A 25486-nucleotide genomic window follows, 5' to 3' on the forward strand; every position below is an offset into this window, starting at 1 on the left:
GGAAATAATGCGCTGAAAACCCGCGCACGGCCCCAATTTTATTGACACCCTCTCCTTATCAGCTGATTAGTGTGGTGTGTGGTAATTTGTTAATTTATAGTTTATATCGTAAGCTTTGTGTGTTTTCTCATACAATGAGAATGTTTAATTGCAAATTTACCCCAGGCTCCTAGGGTGTCTTTATTGTTGTACTTACTTACTTACTTACTTACTTGGTGTAATATGTATAAATTAATACTGCAATGGGGAATTAAAATAGGCATGCCATTAAAATATGTCAGGTTGTTGCCTCATATGGGAAGAGTGTCATGCTTGCCTGCAAGTTAAAATCCCTAAGAGTATGTAGCTGAGAATTCTAAGGGGAAAGATACATGTATATTATCCTTTGCAAGGCAAATTTTAGCCTCTTTCCAACTCATCCACATTACTTTTCATCATTTGTTCATTGGTATTAAACTTATTTTACTTTTGCCTTTCATCATGGTCTACTGACTTTGCTGCATGTATAATTGATATATTGTTATTTTATTCTTTTAAATGTGTGTAAAATATTTGCTACTGTACAGGAAGCAAACAACAACCAGTCTGTTATAACATGTATAATATATACATACACATGTTACCAAATCTATTCAAATATGCATAACTTTGATAACTAAATAGATTAATTGCATGAACAAATTTACATTTCATAAAACTACATAAATTACAAGATAAACGCAAGATCAAAAGAAAATCCATAGTAATATAAAATAAAAACACAATCATTATAGAATCTTTACAGTTGATATTCTACATTCATTTGTCATTAATTCAAATACTTTTGTGAGAAAAAACTACAATCATGACAATAAGCATTTAATAGTAAAGATGTAAGCCTGCTTTCTTCCAAATGCAGATCATCATCATCATCATCATCATACTTTATTTCCTCCTAAAGGAGATTGACAAAATGCATATAAATTATGGACAATTACAAAGTTTTGAAATTAGGTAATAGAATTAATGTCACTAAATATTTTGAATTCAAAAGTATTTACAGTCTACAGTATTTAAGATAGGAAAATCCTTCGTTAAGGATGTCTAAACAATGCTCTGGTGTTAAAAAGTCCAATAGAGCTTCGTGATTGCCAAGCAGAAAACAGGACACGTACTTGTCTGATTTTAAAAGCAGTGTGTATAAGAAATTGTCACTAGTCATTTCTGATAATCTTTTATATAGCAAGTGTCTTTGTGTTTGAAGTTCTGTGCACATTGTAATTTGATGGTGAAGTGTATCTTGAACAAAGTGTCCACACAAGTTGCAGTTTCCGCTAGTCGGGGGAGTAGACCAGAGTTTAGCTACATTTTAGCGGTTCGAAGTCTGCCAGTATATTTTGCATATTATTACCATATAAAATCATAGCCATTGCTCTCAGACAATCTTAGAAATCGTGTAAAATCGTTGTCACTACGCATTCGCTCTTCCTTTCAATGTTTCTTATGCTGGTTAATCGCACCATTGACAATGTTTTAAATTTCCACTGTAATTTGGTTGGGAAACAGCCGGTAAACATATAGCTATTCAAAAAATTCAAAAGTGAATATTTTGATAAAATGTTAGTTACATCTGGGATGAATCCATGTTGTTTCCTACTGGTATCTCCGAAATACTGAAAAAGTCTATAAATGAAAATTTGTTTGGTAAGTGATTGGGCCTTCATTTCACAAAGTTTATACAGGAACATCAATTTCCGTTTTTCTACTAGTATAGGTAGTCTCTCGAGGTTGGTCATAGATTCACACATATCAGACCGTGTTCGTTTCGGAAATCCTTGAATATGTTTAACAATGAAATGTTGGAAAGTTTCAAGACACCTTAAGTCTTTTGGTTTTATCCCGTTCCATAGCTCACATCCGTAAAGTACCGCAGGTATAACAATTTTGTTGTTGAGGCCACATACAGTTAACAGATTTAACAAACAAGATCCAGTACCGGCTATAGCAAAATAAGCATTGCGACCCTTCCTACATGACTGCTGAATATCTGTGCTCGGTGATAAGTCAACCGTCCTTAATATTCCAAGATGCTTGGTCTGCTCAGTTGAAATGGTAACACTTTTATCACCTAGATTGAATACAAGATCTAGTTCAGTTCTGTAGCCTAAGATAACAGATTTCAGAGGATTAAACTCAAATCTCCATTTAAGTGAATAATTGTACGCACAATTCAACATATTTTGGAGTCTTTGTGGCGAAGTACCAATGCAAACTACATTGTCAGCAAATGATGGATTACTTGTACGAATATTTGAAATATTTGCGGTTCCAACTAATTCTAATTCATTTAAAAGGTCATTAATGTACACCAAGTACAGGATGGTCGATAGTACACCGCCTTGTCTGACGCCCTGTCGGACTTTGAAGGGTACTGATACGTGTTCATTGACGTAAACGGCACTTGTTATATCACTATAGCAATCAGAAATCACTTCATGCACTTGTAAAGCTTTACTATTTATCCCAAGTTGGTACAATTTATAAATTAGGCCGCTATGCCACACCGTATCAAACGCACGGGAACTGTCCAAAAACGCAACATACAATTTGCATCCTAATTCTAACAGGTAATATATAGTTTCTTGGAAGTTGAAGGAGGCAGTGATACAGCTAAGTCCATTAAGAAAACCTTGTTGTTGTAAATTTGGAAACAAATCATTTTGCAAAGAGGTTAATAGTCGCTTCTTTAATATAGTTTCGAACAGCTTATACATTATTGGCAATAGCGATATAGGACGGTAGTTTTCGGGCGCTTGTTTGGACTTTCCATTACCTTTAAACAATGGAATCAATAAGCCATGCTTCCAACACAACGGAATACGACCGAATCTAATCACTGCATTAAAAATACGGAGAATGACTGTATGTAGTTTTTTACCGCTGTATCTCACATGTTCGTTTTGCAGCTTGTCATATCCTGGTGCCTTTCGTAGCTTGAGGTTTCTAACCACTGTTTCGATTTCGTACAAGGTTATTTCACCTCCTGGGAGGAGGAAATTATTTGTTGCACATGACTCGAGTGTGCGATCTACGAATTCAGTCACATGAACCTTGAAATCACTGTCAAATTTTGAGTTTTCAGTTGGTGTATAAACGTCTGCATAAAAGTCAGCAAAAGCATTTGAAATATCTTCTGGAGATTTACATTTTCGGTTGTGATGTAGTATTTCTGAAATTTGGTTGGTTTTACGGTTTTTCTGACGTGATATTAGGCATGTTAAGCGCCAAAAGAGTCTGACATCACACTCAGCTGCTTCGTCGATTTCACGGTAAGTATTGTCCATGTAGGCATTATAGGCAAAACGTTGACGATTCCGGAATTCGTTTTTCGCAGATTTGTATTCGACGTAAGAAGGAAAGTTCGCCCCTCGGGTCTGCCTTGGTTAATCCATTTCCTACGAGCCAAACGTTCAGCTGTATGTGCTTGTTTAACTTCATCTGACCAATATGGCTTAGTTTTGGGATTAAAGCTTCCCGACGGTATTGTTTCGTTTGCACAGTCTTTCAATTTATCGGTAAGTTTGCAAGCTAGTGTATCTAAGTCGGACAAATTACATAACGGCAAGTCCAAGAGCTCATCTGCTATTTTATTGGTAAGTTTGTTGTATGCGTCAAGACTGCTTTCCGATGCTTTGCGCCATGACGGCCAAACATTATTGCAACTGTTTGTTGAATTGCAAACATACGGTATGCTCAGTTTCAAGAAAACAGGTAGGTGATCCGAAGTAAGACTTAATGTTCCTTCGGGAATATTTTCACAGGAAATTACGTCACCAGCTAATTCCTCGCTAACCAAAAAGTAATCCAGTAAAGTTCGAGTTGGAATGTACGTAAATGATGAAGCATCTCTAAGCGTGCTTGCATTAACCGGGATAATGTTATTCCTTAACATGAAATCTGAAAATACGATGATTTATTCACATTGGTTCGACCAAGGGTGGTTACTCTGCAACTAGTGTTGAAATCACCGGCTACAATTACGGGACCAAATTTTGAAAAGTTGCTGACATAATCTTCAACAATGTTCATTTCATATTTGTAATTCTGAATATTACTGTCTGCGGGTAAGTAGACCGAAAAAACAAATATAGAGTAGTTTTCGTTACACTGTATTTCAATTCCTAGTATTCTTTCGGAGACGGGACAGTTAATTGGTTTTATGTTGAACTTAAATGTTTTCTTGTACATAATTGCAACGCCACCTTTTCCACATTTACTGGTTTCAATATTAACACTTGTATCCGCTATACCTAAACTATGGTAATTATTATCTAATGTGTTAAGAAATTGCAGAGAGTGGTTAAATAACTTATGCTCCGATAATACGGCAATGTCACAATTCATATACTTAAAGAGTTCAGATAAGCAGACTGATGATGACATGATACCACGTACATTCCAAGTCACTAGAGAAAGCATGATTATAGTTATTAAATATCCAGAATGTACATGAATGTAACTAAGAGCCATCTTGATAATGGTGTGGCTCCGTTGAATTCTCGTTGTTAATGCGATCGTTCCATGCACGATTATTATACCAAGGTCGACAGATAATGTTGTTAGGCCAAAACTCACTGTTTTGGAGTAATTCTTTGGGTTCCATCGTAACATTTATTCTACCGGAAATTCTTCCTTTGCGTGGTTTGAATAGTATGACATGCGTAATATTAACACCCCGTTGTTTCGCATAGCTCAATAGGCCTTCCTTACTCGAGAAAGGATTTATGTTTGTAATGTAAAATCTGGACGTGCGTTTACGGCTTACACCGGTAAAGTTCTCATTTGCTGGTTTGGGATTATGATGACTACCATTGATACGTACGGGAATTTGAAAAGCGGGTTCTAATGGTTTGGCCAATTTAGTAACTACACAGTCAGCTTTTTCGTTTATGCCTTCTAACAGTTTGTCTCTATATGAATCGCATTTTATGTTCGTTTTCGTTGCTATTGCAATTTCCTTTCCTTTAAAAAATTAGAAGGACACCGTTAATATTTTTGTTTCAATAAACATGATAAAAATAGAATTGTCTGAAAAACATGTAAAAACAATTAGATAAATTCTACATTTAATTATTTTACAGAGAGAGTTTAATCATTTTGTGAATATAATAAAGCAGATGTGGTATGATTTCAAATGAGACAAATCTCCATAAGAGGCAAAATAATACAGAAATGAACAGCTATAGGTCACCATATGGCCTTCAACAATCAGAAAATCCAATACGGCATAGTCAGCGATATAAGGACACAAAACACAATCCTCCCCCTCCTGGGACATGCAGTGGTATAACAGTACAACAAAAGAACAAACTATTTTTAAAGAGGAAAACCTGTTCATTATGCCTTTAACTTTTTAGTGGCTGTCAGTATTACTAGATTATGTTTTGCATGTCCTTAATAATGAGTACAACATGTATGTATTTAAGCAGTTAGTATATATGACAAGTACACAAATGTATATTAGTATGCATCACATGCTGAAATTTCTAGTCATTCTTTTCATAAAATGTGTGCATACATTTTTAAACAACTTGTTTGAAATTGGAATCTGGTAATTGTAATTTTCCAAATTTTATATCATTTAACACAAAAAAAATTATACACAGATATTTCTTACTTGAAACAAATACTTTTTCTCCATTTTAGATTGAAAAATGACATCTGCGGGTATGTATGCTATTTTTATGCAGATTGTACATTTGATTTCATTGAAATTGACAGTTTTTTATGACTAGGACCATCATATAGATATAAGAAGATGTGGTATGAGTGCCAATGAGACAACTAAAGAAATGACCATATCAAAATTCAGTTATCCGTTTGCATTAAGTTCATATGTCTCAGACTGTCACAACTTATTTTAACTGATATCTTGTAATACTGATCAATAATGACAATTGCGATCACTGTGAAATATATATGATCACCATGGTAATAACTTTAAAAAAAAAAATCATTTCTTTTTGGTGCAAAAATATTGTACTTTGTCATATTCAACATGTTCAGGAATTGTATTATAATTGATCACACATTATTTCATATATATCCTCTTGGCTAATAATTACAGTTAGATGTATGTTTCATTATAATACGTTATTCTGATTGGCTAACTAGCAATCTCGTGATATTCCTTAATCAATTGCATTACACAATGCAACTTTTCATTCATGATGACACAAGGTCCCACAATAAAGTGCACAGGTAAATGAAATAAAAACTTGAAAAAAGGCGTGTTTTCACGATCCTATAGGTAAAAATGTAATTATAAGTATTGAATGCTTTTTTTTGTAACTTTATAGGGGTGTAAAAGCGTTGACCGTGCGCACATTTTTAGTATCCACGCTTCATACAAAATGTACTTTGGTCAACGCTTTTACACCCCAATAAATTTACAAAAAAGAGCATTCAATTCTTAATTAAATGTTTGGGTTTGAGCTTTCCTGATGACAGTAAATTCAGAAAAAACACTTCAGACACATACAATTTGTTAGACAAGTGTTGTTTTCATTTTTTTGTCTGACACACACACTTCATACACTATATTCTCAATTGACAGATGTGGATACCAATTTTGTGGATTGACAAAAATGATTGAGGAAAATTTATATTTTGTGGATATATCATATAGTGGTTTTTCATATTGTTTGCATATACACATGATACAAGTTAAGCATGTTAAGTCTGTATAAAATTTGTACTTCGTACAACATGACAATTTGTGAATAATATAAACCAACCGAAGTTGGTACCAAACAAAAATTATTGAATCTAACCTTACATGTATATATATATATATATATATATTTATTACATACTTAGTAGTAAATACAGATAAATTGTATGTGTAATGCAATCATTGGCAAGTGTGCTGTATCAGCCACCCCTGATGCTATCGATATCAGCACGGTTGCAAAAGCTTTATCACACCTTTAATCTGTATGACCTCACATCATCGATTGTAGTCACTGTTGCAAAGGCTTTCAAATCCCTAATTTGTATGACGTCATGTCAAACCTATAATCTGTATGACGTCATGTTACATAAAAAACATCTACTTGAGGTATATGTATATAATAAAGTGTATTTGATATGGCTTTTTCAATATCACACACCATATCAACCCTCAACCAATATAATGCCTCGAGCAGAGCTCTTGGGATTATATTGGTGTCTCGGGTTGATACGGATGCCATATTGAAAAAGCCATATGATATTCTCTTTTTATACAGACAATTGAGTTTACAAATAAAATTGTATAATAAGAAATATATTTTGATTTCCTTTTTTATTGAGAATAATTTATTATAGACTTCCAGTTTTCACCTGACTTTCAACCGTCAGATAAAATGAAGGAAGACTTTGAAGAACATGGGTATATTATGGTAAGGTAAGTATAGGAAAATAGACAGGTCTAAAAATTATGACAACAGCAGCAAAAAAAAACACGTAATATTTCTAAAGTTCACAATTATTATCATTCATGTATAAAAAAAATACTTGTAAAGTCAATAAGGCAACAAAACAGAAAACAAATAAATTTGAAAAGGTCTATATCACATGTATCATTGGATCCATGATGAATGATTTAAGCTTCATTAGAAGAATTAAAGTAAATTCTGTTGCCAATCTGGCTTGAAATCTCTTGTTTCATGATCCTGTTTTATTTCTGAAAAATGAAAGTTGAAAATAATTATGCTGTTTCAATTCTAGTGTTGATAATTTAAACAATTTTTACTGCATAAACAGTGTTTTGTTAAAAAAAAATTATTACAGTGAAATTATTAAAGAGTAACATATTTAGTCTTTATAATTAACAAGCAGGTTCAGTGTGTTTTTTCCATAAAAATATTTTACGAGAAAAAAACCAGGGTTTCTGGTAGAGTAGATATATACATTTGTACCAGGGTAGCCCCTTTAGGCCAACAGATCGGTTGAAAGTATTTCTTGTCACCAAGTCTTTCTATGCAAGTTTAAGATAGTTGGATGTGAACATTTTTTAACTTTAAAGGTCAAAGATCACCCACAAACACCCCAAGGTCATAGATCTAATTTGACAACATTGGAGCTGCATGACAGACAACCCTCTCACACTATTTCTACTTGAGATGTTAGTTCACCATTTATAGCTAATTTTTATTGTAAAAATTTTCTTGAAATGAGTTGCAATTTTATTAGGGTTCATTGTATATATACCCGTACAGTTTTTAATTAAGACACATAAGCTGTTATAGGTACAGTTTTCATTGTGTGCATATTTTGTGACACTTTTTTCTGACTCTTTCAAAGTTTTGTATCTAACATATTAATTCGAGAAAGCCTTAGATATAAATCGTGTTTTTTCAGAGGACTTCTAGACAAAGATGAGCTAGAGAAAGTAAAGGTGGCACTAGAAGACAACGATGCAATCAGAAAACATGCTTTTGGGGTATTTTAATAACTATTTTATTCTGTATAACTATTCATTGGAAGATAACATACATTGTTTTTCATTAGTCTTAACTACTGTTCATACTTTTATTTACTACAGATTCATATTATTAAGTTGTTCTCCTTTTATAGCAGTCTGAAATGATTTGTGTAAAACCCAATATATCTTCAGTCAGTTTTATGTATGAGAATACTTGTGAACAAGTGTTGCTTCTGTCATTCATAAGTATAGCCTTAATATTGCACAAAGAACATTACATACATAAACTTTTTCCATAATGTAATTACATTTTACTTTCTTTAAAACAATTCTGTAAACTAACAAAATTTAGTGAGTAATCTATTTTTGCATCTTTCGGTAGTAAAAAAAATATAGCAATGATATTGTAGCAAATATGTTAAACTTGGATCTTTCCTTATTTAACTACAGCAGATTTATATGATAACTTTTGCTAAAAAGTCTTCAAATTGACCATGGAATTTAAAATTGTTGATGTGAATGAAAAAGAACTAGAAGATGTTTTACGTGTAAATAGTAAACAATTAAAATGCAAATATATTTTGTTTCAGGTTGCCGATGGCAAAGGGAGAGAAAGCATGATGGCACTTTGGAATCATCCAGGTTCTGATGTCACTGGTATGGTGGGAAGGTGTGAGAAAGTTGTAAATACATGTGAAAAGGTCATTATCATTTAAGAGATAATAATAAAATTGAGAATGGAAATGGGGAATGTGCCAAAGAGATAACAACCCGACCATTGAAAAAAAAATAACATTGTATTTTAAAGTTTGGCCTAAGTCAGACATTGGTTTTACTGTTGCAAATTGAGTTCACTCAGCTACATTTTTTAAGATTTTTTTGCACACCAAAATGTCATTAAACTTTCCAAAAAGAAGACTCTAAGATCAAGCTACAGTAAAAGGGCTATGTCACTGATTTGGTAAAAATTTGCATACAACTTTGTCCTTGTTGAACTATAACTGAAAATCGAAAAAAAAGTATTCATTTATCTTGTTTATCAGCTGAAATATTACTGATACTGTGAAAGTACTTTAATTCGTGGGTACCAATTTTCTGGATTTGAGCAATACTTAAATGTTCGTCGGTTTTTAAATTTGTGGATTTTAGTTTTCTTTAAAAATAAAATTTAAAAATTGAAGCCTTTAGAAACGAAGGTTACAAATAGTCTGGATTGAGGAAATTGCAAAGTAAACATTGACCCGTAAATCGTAGTGATAACACTAATTAACACATGATAAAGTGATCAACAGATTAAAGACCATCAAATGTGTTAATTGGGCCATAAACATGTCACCTAAAGAAAACAGTAAAATAAAAAATGCTATAAACGTATCTTGAAATGTCAACATGAAATTATTATTTCCCATACGTACGAGAACTATGAGGATATGAATATGAACACTTCATTAGACTAGCATATCAATACCGGAAATCTGACTTTCATCAATCAAAAATATGTTTTAAGAGAATTAAAAGATCAAAAGTTGTACAGTTTAGGTTATTTAAGATTAAATGGGTATTATCCTGCATGCAGTTGTAGTTCTGTGACTGCTATTAAAGTATTCTAAGATTTGGCGTTATTCAAAATATTCTCCAGAGCATATCAGTATTCAAACCTACCATGTCTTGATTTGGACGATGATTGTTTTATTTCGTTGGACACTTAAATTCGTGGATAAAGTCATCCGGCAAAAACCACAAAAATTGGTACCCCAGGAATTAAAGTACTTTCACAGTAGTAAACTTTCAAAAAAGGTGAACATTTGTATAGAAAGCGCATGAAATCAACAAAAAACCTTCTTAAAATTTGCTGTAAAATTATCAAATCTCTGTTCCTTAACTGTAAGGGGGGAAATAGAGGCTTCTTTGGTACTTTTATTTACTAGATAATGAATTTTTTATTTATCATGCATAATTCATTGACTAGAAATAACTTCATAGTGAAGTCATTGAATAAATTACATTTTTAAGTTATAAGTAATCCAGAAGTGAAGTACATTTTGTAATAGAATCTGTCTGCCTATTTCATTGTTCATTGCAGCTTCTTGGTGGAGAAGTCTACCATTATCATACAAAACTAATGATGAAAGAGCCGTTTACAGGAGGCAGCCATCTGTGGCACCAGGATTATGGGTAAAAATCTTTAAAAAACTGTCTAGTTGTTATCATTTATGATATATTTTATGGATATACAAAGATGTGGTATGAGTGCCAATGAAACAACTCTTTCATCCAAGTCACAATTTGTAAAAGAAAACCATTATAGATCAAACATGTCAAAGTACAGTCTTCAACACGGAGCCTTGGCTCCATCTGATCAGCAGGCTATAAAGGGCCTTAAAAATGACATGTGTAAAACCATTCAAACGGGAAAACCAACAGTCTAATCTATATAAAAAAGGAGAAACACTTATGAACCACATCAACATATGACAAATACCAAACATCAGATAGTACATGAAGTAAATACAGATAAATTGTATGTTTAATAAGATCTTATATTGTCAACGGCATTCATGCTGTATCACCCGTTTATGATGATATTGATATCAGTCACATCATGCTGTATCACCCGTTTATGATGATATTGATATCAGTCACATCATGCTGTATCACCCGTTTATGATGATATTGATATCAGTCACATCATGCTGTATCACCCGTTTATGATGATATTGATATCAGTCACATCATGCTGTATCACCCGTTTATAATGATATTGATATCAGTCACATCATGCTGTATCACCCGTTTATGATGATATTGATATCAGTCACATCATGCTGTATCACCCGTTTATGATGATGTCGATATCAGTCACATCATGCTGTATCACCCGTTTATAATGATATAATGATATTGATATCAGTCACATCATGCTGTATCACCCGTTTATGATGATATTGATATCAGTCACATCATGCTGTATCACCCGTTTATGATGATATTGATATCAGTCACATCATGCTGTATCACCCGTTTATGATGATATTGATATCAGTCACATCATGCTGTATCACCCATTTATGATGATATAATGATATTGATATCAGTCACATCATGCTGTATCACCCGTTTATGATGATATTGATATCAGTCACATCATGCTGTATCACCCGTTTATAATGATATAATGATATTGATATCAGTCACATCATGCTGTATCACCCGTTTATGATGATGTCGATATCAGTCACATCATGCTGTATCACCCGTTTATGATGATATTGATATCAGTCACATCATGCTGTATCACCCGTTTATGATGATATTGATATCAGTCACATCATGCTGTATCACCCGTTTATGATGATATTGATATCAGTCACATCATGCTGTATCACCCGTTTATGATGATATTGATATCAGTCACATCATGCTGTATCACCCGTTTATGATGATATTGATATCAGTCACATCATGCTGTATCACCCGTTTATAATGATATTGATATCAGTCACATCATGCTGAATTACTTCTTGGCTTCATAAAAGACTGTAATAATAATATAAATTTATTTGGCCGAAAACATAAATCTTTACATACATGAATTACAATAATATAAAGAACAATTACCAATACATATACAAATATTAATACTTATTCAGTTAAACTAGAATAATATAAATTAAGGCGGGCCACAAAAATTAAATATCCGCCACATAAGTTACTGATGCATAAAATGCAAAAATTAAATAAAATAAATAAACTAGAAATTTGACAAAAATAAAAAAAAAAAGGAGAGGGCGGGTGGGTAAATTTCGATCTGATTACTCTAACGTATTCTAATGTAATGACTAGGAAAAAGAATTCACTTTAAAACTAAAGGTGGAGTGAACACAATTCGAAATCAGTTATGCGAGAATATCAAATGATCGGCCAAAGGGGGGTAACTAGAACATATTTCGCATCGTAATTACTAGTTTTTTAGAAAAAACAAACCAATTACTTCTTGGCTTCATAAAAGACTGTAATAATAATATAAATTTATTTGGCTGAAAACATAAATCTTTACATACATGAATTACAATAATATAAAGAACAATTACCAATACATATACAAATATTAATACTTATTCAGTTAAACTAGAATAATATAAATTAAGGCGGGCCACAAAAATTAAATATCCGCCAAACTAGCCCGCCAAACAAAACCAAACAAGTTACAGATGTGGTTAAACCCAAGAGATGTAACACTCTCTTGAAAGTTCAACTCCAAGCAGGAAGAATAAAACACTTCTTCAGCTGCTAGATCTACTTAGGAGATACTCACGGAAATCTCTCCTAAAAGTAGAGTACCTTAAAGAGACATATATACACTAATGAATCCAAAGGATGAAACACTCCCTTGAAAATTCAAACACCTAAGGAATGAAACACTCCCTTTAGGCTAGCCTATAAAAACTAAATAATAATAATGACATACATGAAGACAAAATACAAAATACTAAATTATTTACATATGATTAATAGCATGCTGGAAACACTGGCGCAATTCATATTGCCCAGCTTCATTAAGGTGAAGCCCACCATCTTTAAAAGCAAATAATGACCTTACTGGAATGCCTTTATGAAAAAATCTTTTAAAAGACCTAATATAGCTTAAATTACTCTTAGAACACATCCTGCTCAATTCTAAATTAACACTTTTACACTTATTACCTGTATAAGAAAAATCAACAGGCCTTGGCAGAATAGAAGATATAAAAATTTTAATACTGGATGAATAAGATTTGATAGTAACAATAAGTTCCCTAAAATCAGCAATAATTTTGTCAACAGAGTTATTAACTATATCATTCGTACCTAAGTGAATAATAATATGAGAATAGTTAGCTAAACATATATCTCTACCCTTAATCATGTTTCTTAAAGAATGTATCCTGGCTCCTCTGACCGCGACCAAATCCATGCAAATTATGTCATCCAAATATTTCCCTATAGAATCTGTAAAAACCAAAACCTTCTTACTGGTCACAACTTCTGAAAGACAATCAAACAAATTTTGCCATATTTCTAACTACAGAAATTTTATCCTTCATAGAAAATTCTAAATATATTTTATAGGCATCGCTTGCCCAGTCCCCGTGTAATTGAATAAGATCACTAGGAACATGTGAACTAAATGCAAAAGTGGCACCACCTCTCCTAAAACTATGTGATGAATATAGATTAGGATCTCTCCCTGTCTTCAGAATAACAGATTTCAGCTTTCTCTGGAACTGACCATAAGTGACTGGTGTCAACTTCGAATTCTTACTTATAACAAAGGCAGGGGAATCATGAGATGCCGGAACTTTACTACACATATGATTATACGCAGAAACCGGACAAAGGACAGAGCCAGGGATTTTAACCAACGGAATCTTTAATCTTCTTTCCCCATGTTGAATAGTCTTAGTCCATTCAAAAACAACTATAGCAATATCGTTAACAACAAAGACTTTACCTCTGGTCAATTGCTTATTCTTGTCAAATTGAGAACAAGAATCTGGAACTAAGTTAGATTTCCTGGACATCAAGAAAAAGGCAAACAAAAAAAGACACCAATATACACAATCAGAACCATTTTCTAAATTAAAATGTACCACCATCTCTAATAAAATATCTGGTGACATGGGTAAAGCTCTACGTGGCATATGTGACTTGGTTCGTGACAATCCTTTAAGCAGTAATTTATAAACAAAACTGTCTAAGTGTGGAAAAGAGCAATCCAACATTAAATGCATAACTTTTACACCATTAATATAATTCTTAATAGATTCTACAGATTTAAAAGACCGACTGAGAAATTGTGCATAACAACAAATAGTATCCAAATTTGCAGGAATAAAACTCATATTAAAGTACGTGCAAAATAGTAAAAAGGCTCTCCATTGGACTAATAAGTTTTTCTTCGATCCTAGCGCATATGCTGCTCTAGTAGAAACTTTAACATCCTCTTTTAACTGTAATAATTCTAAATCTGAAAAGCATTCAAAAATTTCTTTTATTGGCTGTCCAATGCTTGTTCAAATATATATCTGATTACTCTAACGTATTCTAATGTAATGACTAGGAAAAAGAATTCACTATAAAACTAAAGGTGGAGTGAACACAATTCGAAATCAGTTATGCGAGAATATCAAATGATCAGCCAAAGGGGGGTAACTAAAACATATTTCGCATCGTAATTACTAGTTTTTTAGAAAAAACAAACCTATCACCCGTTTATGATGATATTGATATCAGTCACATCATGCTGTATCACCCGTTTATGATGATATTGATATCAGTCACATCATGCTGTATCACCCGTTTATGATGATATTGATATCAGTCACATCATGCTGTATCACCCGTTTATGATGATATTGATATCAGTCACATCATGCTGTATCACCCGTTTATAATGATATAATGATATTGATATCAGTCACATCATGCTGTATCACCCGTTTATGATGATGTCGATATCAGTCACATCATGCTGTATCACCTGTTTATGATGATATCGATATCAGTCACATCATGCTGTATCACCCGTTTATGATCATGCTGTATCACCCGTTTATGATGATATCGATATCAGTCACATCATGCTGTATCACCCGTTTATGATGATATCGATATCAGTCACATCATGCTGTATCACCCGTTTATGATGATATCGATATCAGTCACATCATGCTGTATCACCCGTTTATAATGATATCGATATCAGTCACATCATGCTGTATCACCCGTTTATGATGATGTTGATATCAGTCACATCATGCTGTATCACCCGTTTATGATGATATCGATATCAGTCACATCATGCTGTATCACCCGTTTATGATGATATCGATATCAGTCACATCATGCTGTATCACCCGTTTATGATGATATCGATATCAGTCACATCATGCTGTATCACCCGTTTATGATGATATCGATATCAGTCACATCATGCTGTATCACCCGTTTATGATGATATCGATATCAGTCACATCATGCTGTATCACCCGTTTATGATGATATCGATATCAGTCACATCATGCTGTATCACCCGTTTATGATGATATCGATATCAGTCACATCATGCTGTATCACCCGTTTATGATGATATCGATACCAGTCACATCATGCTGTATCACCCGTTTATGATGATATCGATATCAGTCACATCATGCTGTATCACCCGTTTATGATGATATCGATATCAGTCACATCATGCTGTATCACCCGTTTATGATGATATCGATATCAGTCACATCATGCTGTATCACCCGTTTATGATGATATCGATATCAGTCACATCATGCTGTATCACCCGTTTATGATGAAATCGATATCAGTCACATCATGCTGTATCACCCGTTTATGATGATATTGATATCAGTCACATCATGCTGTATCACCCGTTTATGATGATATTGATATCAGTCACATCATGCTGTATCACCCGTTTATGATGATATTGATATCAGTCACATCATGCTGTATCACCCGTTTATGATGATATTGATATCAGTCACATCATGCTGTATCACCCGTTTATAATGATATTGATATCAGTCACATCATGCTGTATCACCCGTTTATAATGATATAATGATATTGATATCAGTCACATCATGCTGTATCACCCGTTTATGATGATATTGATATCAGTCACATCATGCTGTATCACCCGTTTATGATGATATTGATATCAGTCACATCATGCTGTATCACCCGTTTATGATGATATTGATATCAGTCACATCATGCTGTATCACCCGTTTATGATGATATCGATATCAGTCACATCATGCTGTATCACCCGTTTATGATGATATCGATATCAGTCACATCATGCTGTATCACCCGTTTATGATGATATCGATATCAGTCACATCATGCTGTATCACCCGTTTATGATGATATTGATATCAGTCACATCATGCTGTATCACCCGTTTATGATGATATTGATATCAGTCACATCATGCTGTATCACCCGTTTATGATGATATTGATATCAGTCACATCATGCTGTATCACCCGTTTATAATGATATAATGATATTGATATCAGTCACATCATGCTGTATCACCCGTTTATGATGATATTGATATCAGTCACATCATGCTGTATCACCCGTTTATGATGATGTCGATATCAGTCACATCATGCTGTATCACCCGTGTATAATGATATAATGATATTGATATCAGTCACATCATGCTGTATCACCCGTTTATGATGATATTGATATCAGTCACATCATGCTGTATCACCCGTTTATGATGATATTGATATCAGTCACATCATGCTGTATCACCCGTTTATAATGATATTGATATCAGTCACATCATGCTGTATCACCCGTTTATAATGATATAATGATATTGATATCAGTCACATCATGCTGTATCACCCGTTTATGATGATATTGATATCAGTCACATCATGCTGTATCACCCGTTTATGATGATATTGATATCAGTCACATCATGCTGTATCACCCGTTTATGATGATATTGATATCAGTCACACCATGCTGTATCACCCGTTTATGATGATATCGATATCAGTCACATCATGCTGTATCACCCGTTTATGATGATATCGATATCAGTCACATCATGCTGTATCACCCGTTTATGATGATATCGATATCAGTCACATCATGCTGTATCACCCGTTTATGATGATATTGATATCAGTCACATCATGCTGTATCACCCGTTTATGATGATATTGATATCAGTCACATCATGCTGTATCACCCGTTTATGATGATATTGATATCAGTCACATCATGCTGTATCACCCGTTTATAATGATATAATGATATTGATATCAGTCACATCATGCTGTATCACCCGTTTATGATGATATTGATATCAGTCACATCATGCTGTATCACCCGTTTATGATGATGTCGATATCAGTCACATCATGCTGTATCACCCGTGTATAATGATATAATGATATTGATATCAGTCACATCATGCTGTATCACCCGTTTATGATGTTATTGATATCAGTCACATCATGCTGTATCACCCGTTTATGATGATATTGATATCAGTCACATCATGCTGTATCACCCGTTTATAATGATATTGATATCAGTCACATCATGCTGTATCACCCGTTTATAATGATATAATGATATTGATATCAGTCACATCATGCTGTATCACCCGTTTATGATGATATTGATATCAGTCACATCATGCTGTATCACCCGTTTATGATGATATTGATATCAGTCACATCATGCTGTATCACCTGTTTATAATGATATTGATATCAGTCACATCATGCTGTATCACCCGTTTATAATGATATAATGATATTGATATCAGTCACATCATGCTGTATCACCGGTTTATGATGATATTGATATCAGTCACATCATGCTGTATCACCCGTTTATGATGATATTGATATCAGTCACATCATGCTGTATCACCCATTTATGATGATATTGATATCAGTCACATCATGCTGTATCACCCGTTTATGATGATATTGATATCAGTCACATCATGCTGTATCACCCGTTTATGATGATATTGATATCAGTCACATCATGCTGTATCACCCGTTTATGATGATATTGATATCAGTCACATCATGCTGTATCACCCGTTTATGATGATATTGATATCAGTCACATCATGCTGTATCACCCGTTTATGATGATATTGATATCAGTCACATCATGCTGTATCACCCGTTTATGATGATGTCGATATCAGTCACATCATGCTGTATCACCCGTTTATAATGATATAATGATATTGATATCAGTCACATCATGCTGTATCACCCGTTTATGATGATATTGATATCAGTCACATCATGCTGTATCACCCGTTTATGATGATATTGATATCAGTCACATCATGCTGTATCACCCGTTTATGATGATATTGATATCAGTCACATCATGCTGTATCACCCGTTTATGATGATATTGATATCAGTCACACTTGTAAACGCTGTATGATGTTACATAATAGATATCGGTCAGGGTTGAAATTAAAGGCATTATCAAACCCCTAATCTGTATAAAGTCATGTCAAAGATTTAAAAAAAACATATACTTGAGGTATATGAGTATAGTACAATGAAGTAAGTAAGTAAGTAACTAAAGTAAGTTAATTATTTATTATAGTGACATGTGTAAGTATTTAAAGATTATAAACATATGATAAATATATCATATAAAATTGAGAAAGGAAATGGTGAATATGTCAAAGCGACAACCACCCGACCATAGAGCAAACAACAGCCGAAGGCAACCAATGGGTCTTCAATGCAGCGAGAATTCCCGCACCCGTAGGTGTCCTTCAGCTGGCCCCCAAAATATGCATAATAGTACAGTGATAATGGACGTCATACTAAACTCCGAATTATACACAAGAAAATAAAATTTAAAATCATACAAGACTAACAAAGGCCAGAGGCTCCTGACTTGGGACAGGCGCAAAATTGCGGCGGGGTTAAACATGTTTATGAGATCTCAACCCTCCCCCTATACCTCTAGCCAATGTAGAAAAGTAAAAGAATAACAATACTCACATTAAAATTCAGTTCAAGAGAAGTCCGAGTCTGATGTCAAAAGATGTAACAAAAGAAAATAAATAAAATGACAATAATACATAAATAACAACAGACTACTAGCAGTTAACTGACATGCCAGCTCCAGACCTCAATTAAACTGATTGAAAGATTATGTCTTCATCATATGAATATCAGGTACAATCCCTCCCGTTAGGGGTTTAGTATCATACTATCATAAAATATATGAGAAGAACATAACCCGTGTCATGCCAACAACTGTTTTTTTAGAAATAAATGTGTTTAGTTCCGATGCAAAGACCCTATCAGTGAATCAATGTTAAAGCCAAAATATGCAATCTTTAATGACCTGACAACAGTATCGTAACTATATCCCCTTTTAATAAGTTTATTTAAAGGTTTTGTTAGTTTCTGAGGAGAAAACTGACATTTTTGTGCTTTATAAAGAATATTTCCATAAAATTTTGGATGTGAAATACCTGAACGTATAAGATGTCTGCATGTTGAGTTATATTTACGAATTATTTCCTTATACCGGTGATAAAATTTAGTAAATGTTTTGACCAGTTTGTGATATCGAAAACCCTGGTGTAATAATTTTTCAGTAATACATAAATTTCTCTCGCTAAAATCTAATACATTGTTACATACACGAGCGAATCGTACAAGTTGAGATATATAAACACCATAAGATGGTGACAAGGGAACGTCACCATCTAAAAATGGATAATTAACAATAGGAAATGAAAAATCATCTCTTTTATCATAAATTTTTGTATTAAGCTTCCCGTTTATGATATAGATATCAAGATCGAGGAAAGGGCAGTGGTCATTGTTATCATTAGCTTTATTTAAAGTAAGTTCTACAGGATAAATTTCTTTAGTATACATACTGAAGTCGTCATTATTTAGAGCCAATATATCATCCAAATATCTAAAAGTATTGTTAAATTTTTGTATCAAATGTTGTTTTGATGGGTCTTTGCTAATTTTAGTCATAAATTGTAACTCATAACAATACAAAAACAGGTCCGCAATAAGTGGTGCACAGTTAGTCCCCATTGGAATTCCAATAACTTGACGATATACGGAATCTCCAAAACGAACAAAAATGTTATCAAGTAAAAATTCAAGTGCATAAATAGTATCAAAGCATGTCCAATTGACATAGTTCTTTTGTTTATTGCTACTAAAAAATGATCTAAAAGAGTTTGAACATATGTACTCGCATTCCGACTTTTTAAATGCCCAGTTAATTAGGGATGTGAATTTTTTCTTAATAAGAATATGAGGCAAAGTGGTATATAGGGTAGAAAAATCAAAACTTTGAACAGATTCAAAATCACCAATATATGCATGCAATTTATCAAGTACTTCCAACGAGTTTTTGACACTCCAAAAGTAATTAATTCCACTATTTTCAAAGGCCTTATTTGAACAATTTATTATCAGGTTTTTAATTGTACCAAGTGTACTAGTAAGTAAAACAGACAATTTAGTAGATGAACAATGGCTGGAAGATGAAATAAATCTATATTTGTAAGGTTTTTTGTATATATACCTGTTTATGGGACGTATTAAGGTATACCTCTGTCTGTCAGTCGTCATCATGTCGGACATTAACTTAAAATTTTTAGGGAATTATTTATATCTATTGATGTGAGCTCCCTTTTGGTTTTTATAAATTTCTGATATGACATTGAACTTTATTCTTTCAAAACGTGACAGGTATATCATGTGCTCATGGCACAGCTGTTAATTCAATATCACACTTTGTTTCAACCCTTAACCAATATAATCCCTAAAACAGAGCTCTTGGGGTTATATTGGTGTCTTAGGTTGATGCAGATGTATTTTCCATTTAGAAATTCACATCTTTCATCTTGTACTGATTAGAAACTGTCGTCTGGTGAAACTTTTGATATGCTAATTATTTATAATATTGTAGTAATTGAATTTGAAGTTTCTTTTGAAACAACAAAACTCACATTTGAAAATTAAAAAAATATCATTTGTATGCTGTATGAGCTGTAACTTCAATGTTGTTTTGATTAATCCCACATTTTTTAACATTATTCAACAATTTGGAAAATAAATGTTTGCAGAATCGTCTGAACTTACACTAAATAAAGTTAAGGAGATGTGGTTTGTTGACCTTAAATACCAAAGGATAGATAGATATCAGTCCAAATGTTTTGTTCAAATGCCTACCACTGTTCATTGCAAGTCAAGTTTCTTGAAATGGGTTCTTTGATATATTTTTAATCCTTTTACCTCTGGATTCTCTGGTTAAATTTCAGAAAAATAATCAGAATTTATATTTTCTTGAAATAATTTTTGTTATATATTACTAATATTATTATTTTATTCTTTATATATATTTTATATATTGTAGATATTGGTATAAGAATGGTTGTTTGTACCCAGATATGATGACAGTATTTATTGCAATAGACAAAATAACAAAAGAGAATGGATGCTTACAGGTAACAACTTTATTTCAGTTTTAACCTTACATGCACTAATTCACCAATTCCCTTGCATGAGATCGATCTTAAATTTTAAATTATATGAAAAACTCTTCAAAAAATTGTATTATGCTGAAACCAGAATTCACTTCTGTTAAAAGTGAAATTTGTTGTGCGTCTTTATTGATGAATTGTCAATAACTAAAGTAGATTCACATAAGTTACAGTAGGAATCAAAGTGTCAATCAAATGCTTTTCTTGGAGTGTCTATTTTTTATATCTTTTATTTTTAATTTTAGATTTTACGTGGATCCCAGGTTTGTGGCAGAATAGAACATATTATGGTTGGAGGTCAGACTGGGGCTGATATGGAGAGGGTTGATCAACTAAAAAAGGTCCTGAAGTTAGAATATGTAGAAATGGAACCAGGTATTACTGTTAGGGAGCTACCATTTGATTTTTATGGGGGGGCTAGGATGAAAAATTTTGTCCTGCATTTTTTTTAGCTATAATCTCTGTCCTGCCTTTTTATTTTTCACTCTGTTCGGTCCTGCCTTTTTTTTTTTAGTTTATCCTGACTTTTTTTTACCTAAATTGTCGTCCTGACTTTTTTTTTACCTAAATTGTCGTCCTGACTTTTTTTTTTTGCAAGTGTCTCATCCTGCCTTTTTTTTTTACTCAAAACTCCTGTCCTGCCTATTTTTTTCAAATTTCATCCTAGCCCCCCCATAAAAATCAAATGGTAGCTCCCTTATGTCATTCATTTATAAAAAAAAAAGTGCATATAATATGACATTCACTGTTATTAGAATATACATCAAAGACAAGGACTTTGACATTTTAAGGATATGTAAAATATATACTCAAACATTGTAAAAGAAATGAATATGCTTAAGATTTATAAGAAAAACCTTTCTGCTTTAGTACTCTCATTTCAAAAGTTTTCTGACTGACTTGTCTTGAAATTTGATATTTTACAATCAAATTGATTTTTATTTGAAATATATGCTGGCAAATTATATGGTTGCATCTATTGTCCAATTGTCTGTTATTGCTGAAGTTGTTATTGTTAATCTGTGTTAAAAAATGAGAAGATAAAAAACATTGGTATTAAAAAAAGAAATCACAGATAACACCATAGCTATAAAGAAAAATGTTTAAAAGACAAACTGCTGAAACACACCAGTGAAAAAATACAGAAAACTTAAAAAATGAACAGAAACAAATCTTGAAATGAACTAAGGTTTTCTACTAAAAATTTGAAAGGTAATCTTCTACAGTGCTTTCAATTTAAGTGAGTAGTGTTAGTTAGTAGTCCATTTTTTCTCCTTTAAATTGTTTGTCTAAGCAAGGCTATTATAAAGCTTCCTAGTGTTTTATTCATTTATTTCTTTTTAACATTATATATGTAACACTAACATGAGAGGGTGATAAAGCAGATTATCACCATGAGAAAACATTGTCAACTGTGTAGGAGCCAAGGATGACAATATTTTTTGATGGGTAAAAATTGGCTGTATCACCCTTTTATTCTATGTGTTATTTAATTTATTTTACTGAATGTTCTATCATAATGTCTTTTAAAATTTAAAAACGGAAAGTACATAGCTATGACGTCATGTACATAAAACTTTACAGTTATTAGAAAACATCAAAAGTGAAGTAAGATGGGGTTTTTATTTTGATAGTCTATGAAAAAGGTCTAAGGTCAAAAAGTAGGATATTCAAAATCTTTAAAGTTATTGACTTAAATTCAATTCCTAGCCCTTTTATTTATTGATTTTTATTTGGTCTGCTCGAGAGGGTTTCATTCAAAAAGTTATCTCCTATTATGCCATGGGATAGAGTAAATTATCTCCCTTGCATTAACCAATCAAAATCTGTGTCATTTTAAGTTGAAGTATATTAGATATCAATTGGCATTTAGAACTATACAATTATTATTAAACATGATATATATGAAATGTATAGTAATGTATATAATTGATGTTAATAGGTGATGCACTTTTCTTCCATTCAAATTTGTTGCATACGAGTAATGCAAATGACAGCAAGTACAGACGATGGGCATTTTTATGTGCTTATAACAAGAAGAGTAACGATCCTACAATTAAACACCATCATCCATGCTACACACCATTAGAAAAGGTATGTACAAGTGTCAGTCTCTCTGCCTGATTAATGTATTGTTGATATTTAAAACCACTTTCAGAATATGCTTTATCATGGCATTCAGTTTTTATACGACTGCAAAAATTGGTCGTATATTGGTATCCCGTTAGCCTCAGCGTCATCTTCATCGTCCAAATACTTTTGGTTTTCGCACTATAACTTTAGTTTAAGTAAATAGCAATCTATGAAATTTAAACACAAGGTTTATGACCACAAAAGGAAGGTTGGGAATGATTTTGGAAGTTTTGGTCTCAACAGTTTAGCAATTAGGGACCAAAAAGGGCCCAAATAAGCATTTTCTTGGTTTTCGCACTATAACTTTAGTTTAAGTAAATAGAAATCTATGAAATTTTGACACAAGGTTTATGACTACAAAAGGAAGGTTGGGATTGATTTTGGGTGTTTTGGTCCCAACAGTTTAGGAATTAGGGGCCAAAAAAGGGCCCAAATAAGCATTATTCTTGGTTTTCGAACATTAACTTTAGTATAAGTAAATAGAAATCTATGAAATTTAAAGACAAGGTTTATGAACACAAAAGGAAGGTTGGGTTTGATTTTGGGAGTTGAGATCCTAACAATTTAGGAATTAGGGGCCAAAAAGGGGCCCAAATAAGCATTTTTTGGTTTTCACACCATAACTTTAGTATAAGTAAATAGAAATCTATGAAATTTAAACACAAGGTTTATCACCATAAAAGGAAGGCTGGGACTAATTTTGGGAGTTTTGCAAGTATTTTCAATTGCACAATATTTGGCTATTTCATATCACATTGTAGGATAGGCCAACTAAATTAGTTTATTAATCATTTTACTTATTAATGCTACATAAAATTGAGAATGGAAATGGGGAATGTGTCAAAGAGACAACAACCCGACCTGTCTTTCTTCATGCAGGGAAATATGTAACAAACCAAAATTGTAAAAGAAATAACAATATTTGATTGCTACTATTATGAATTCCTTATATTATTTCTTATTTTTGTAGGTACCTAACAATGCCATTAAAGAATGTAACAACTTCAGCGACATATCAGGAAAAGACTTTATGGATCCTACCAAAGATAAGACAATCAAAGTGAAACCAAAAGAAGTGGAAACAAACTGAAATTTTATTTCATTTACATCTTCAAATCCTCCAAGATATTTAACCTAAAAAATCTTGTATTAAATAATTTATATATTTTTGTACTGTTTTAGTTAATTGTTATTGTCATGTTTCAAAATATTGAATTTGATGTTTAAGATTTTAAATATTAAGATACAATAATTACATTAGATGTATGTTTCTTTATAATACTTTATTCTGATTGTCTAACTGCACATCACATGTTATTCCGTAAGCAGTTGCATTGCTCAATACAACTTTTCATTCATGATAACACGTGGTCCAACAATAAAGTGCACAGGTGAATTAAATAAAAAAATATATGAAATTCGTGTTTTCATGATCATAGCTAAGAAATGTAATTATTAGTATTGAATGCTTCTTTTTGTAACTTTATAGGTTTGTAAAAGCGTTCACCGTGTGCACATTTTTAGAATGAAGCGCGGAATACAAAATGTACTTCGGTCAATGCTTTTACACCCCAATAAAGTTACAAAAAGTAGCATTCAATTCTTAATTAAGATTTATTTTTTTATCAATAGTACTGTTGTTTTTTTTTTAGTCACAAGTGCAGTTCAATTAGAATATCTAATCAGCTTGACATTTTCAAGAGAAAAGTTATTTTCAGGAAGAGAAACACTTATACAGTTAAATGTTTACCTATACTGATTATGTCATTAATTTTGGGCTGTCAGCTTCACAATTGTAAGTT

The 25486-nt window shown here is 32.6% G+C and overlaps 1 protein-coding gene across 3 annotated transcripts; it reads left to right on the forward strand.

Annotated features, from left to right (window-relative positions):
- On the forward strand, positions 1-25486 carry LOC139511533 (L-proline trans-4-hydroxylase-like). 3 transcript variants are annotated; one of them, XM_071298353.1, is made up of 10 exons: positions 1-74; positions 5686-5706; positions 7348-7426; positions 8383-8464; positions 9037-9147; positions 10530-10621; positions 21425-21515; positions 21797-21926; positions 23494-23645; positions 24655-25486. In XM_071298353.1, exons 2-10 carry the CDS (start codon positions 5694-5696, stop codon positions 24772-24774), a joined length of 870 nt encoding a protein of 289 aa, XP_071154454.1. In that variant the 5' UTR covers positions 1-74; positions 5686-5693; the 3' UTR covers positions 24775-25486. The 3 variants fall into 3 exon arrangements, with proteins under 3 accessions (XP_071154454.1, XP_071154456.1, XP_071154455.1); XM_071298355.1 differs by having other exon boundaries at positions 46-81; XM_071298354.1 differs by having other exon boundaries at positions 57-108.

The sequence above is a fragment of the Mytilus edulis genome, chromosome 2 (assembly GCF_963676685.1).
Source record: "Mytilus edulis chromosome 2, xbMytEdul2.2, whole genome shotgun sequence".
Taxonomy (NCBI): domain Eukaryota; kingdom Metazoa; phylum Mollusca; class Bivalvia; order Mytilida; family Mytilidae; genus Mytilus; species Mytilus edulis.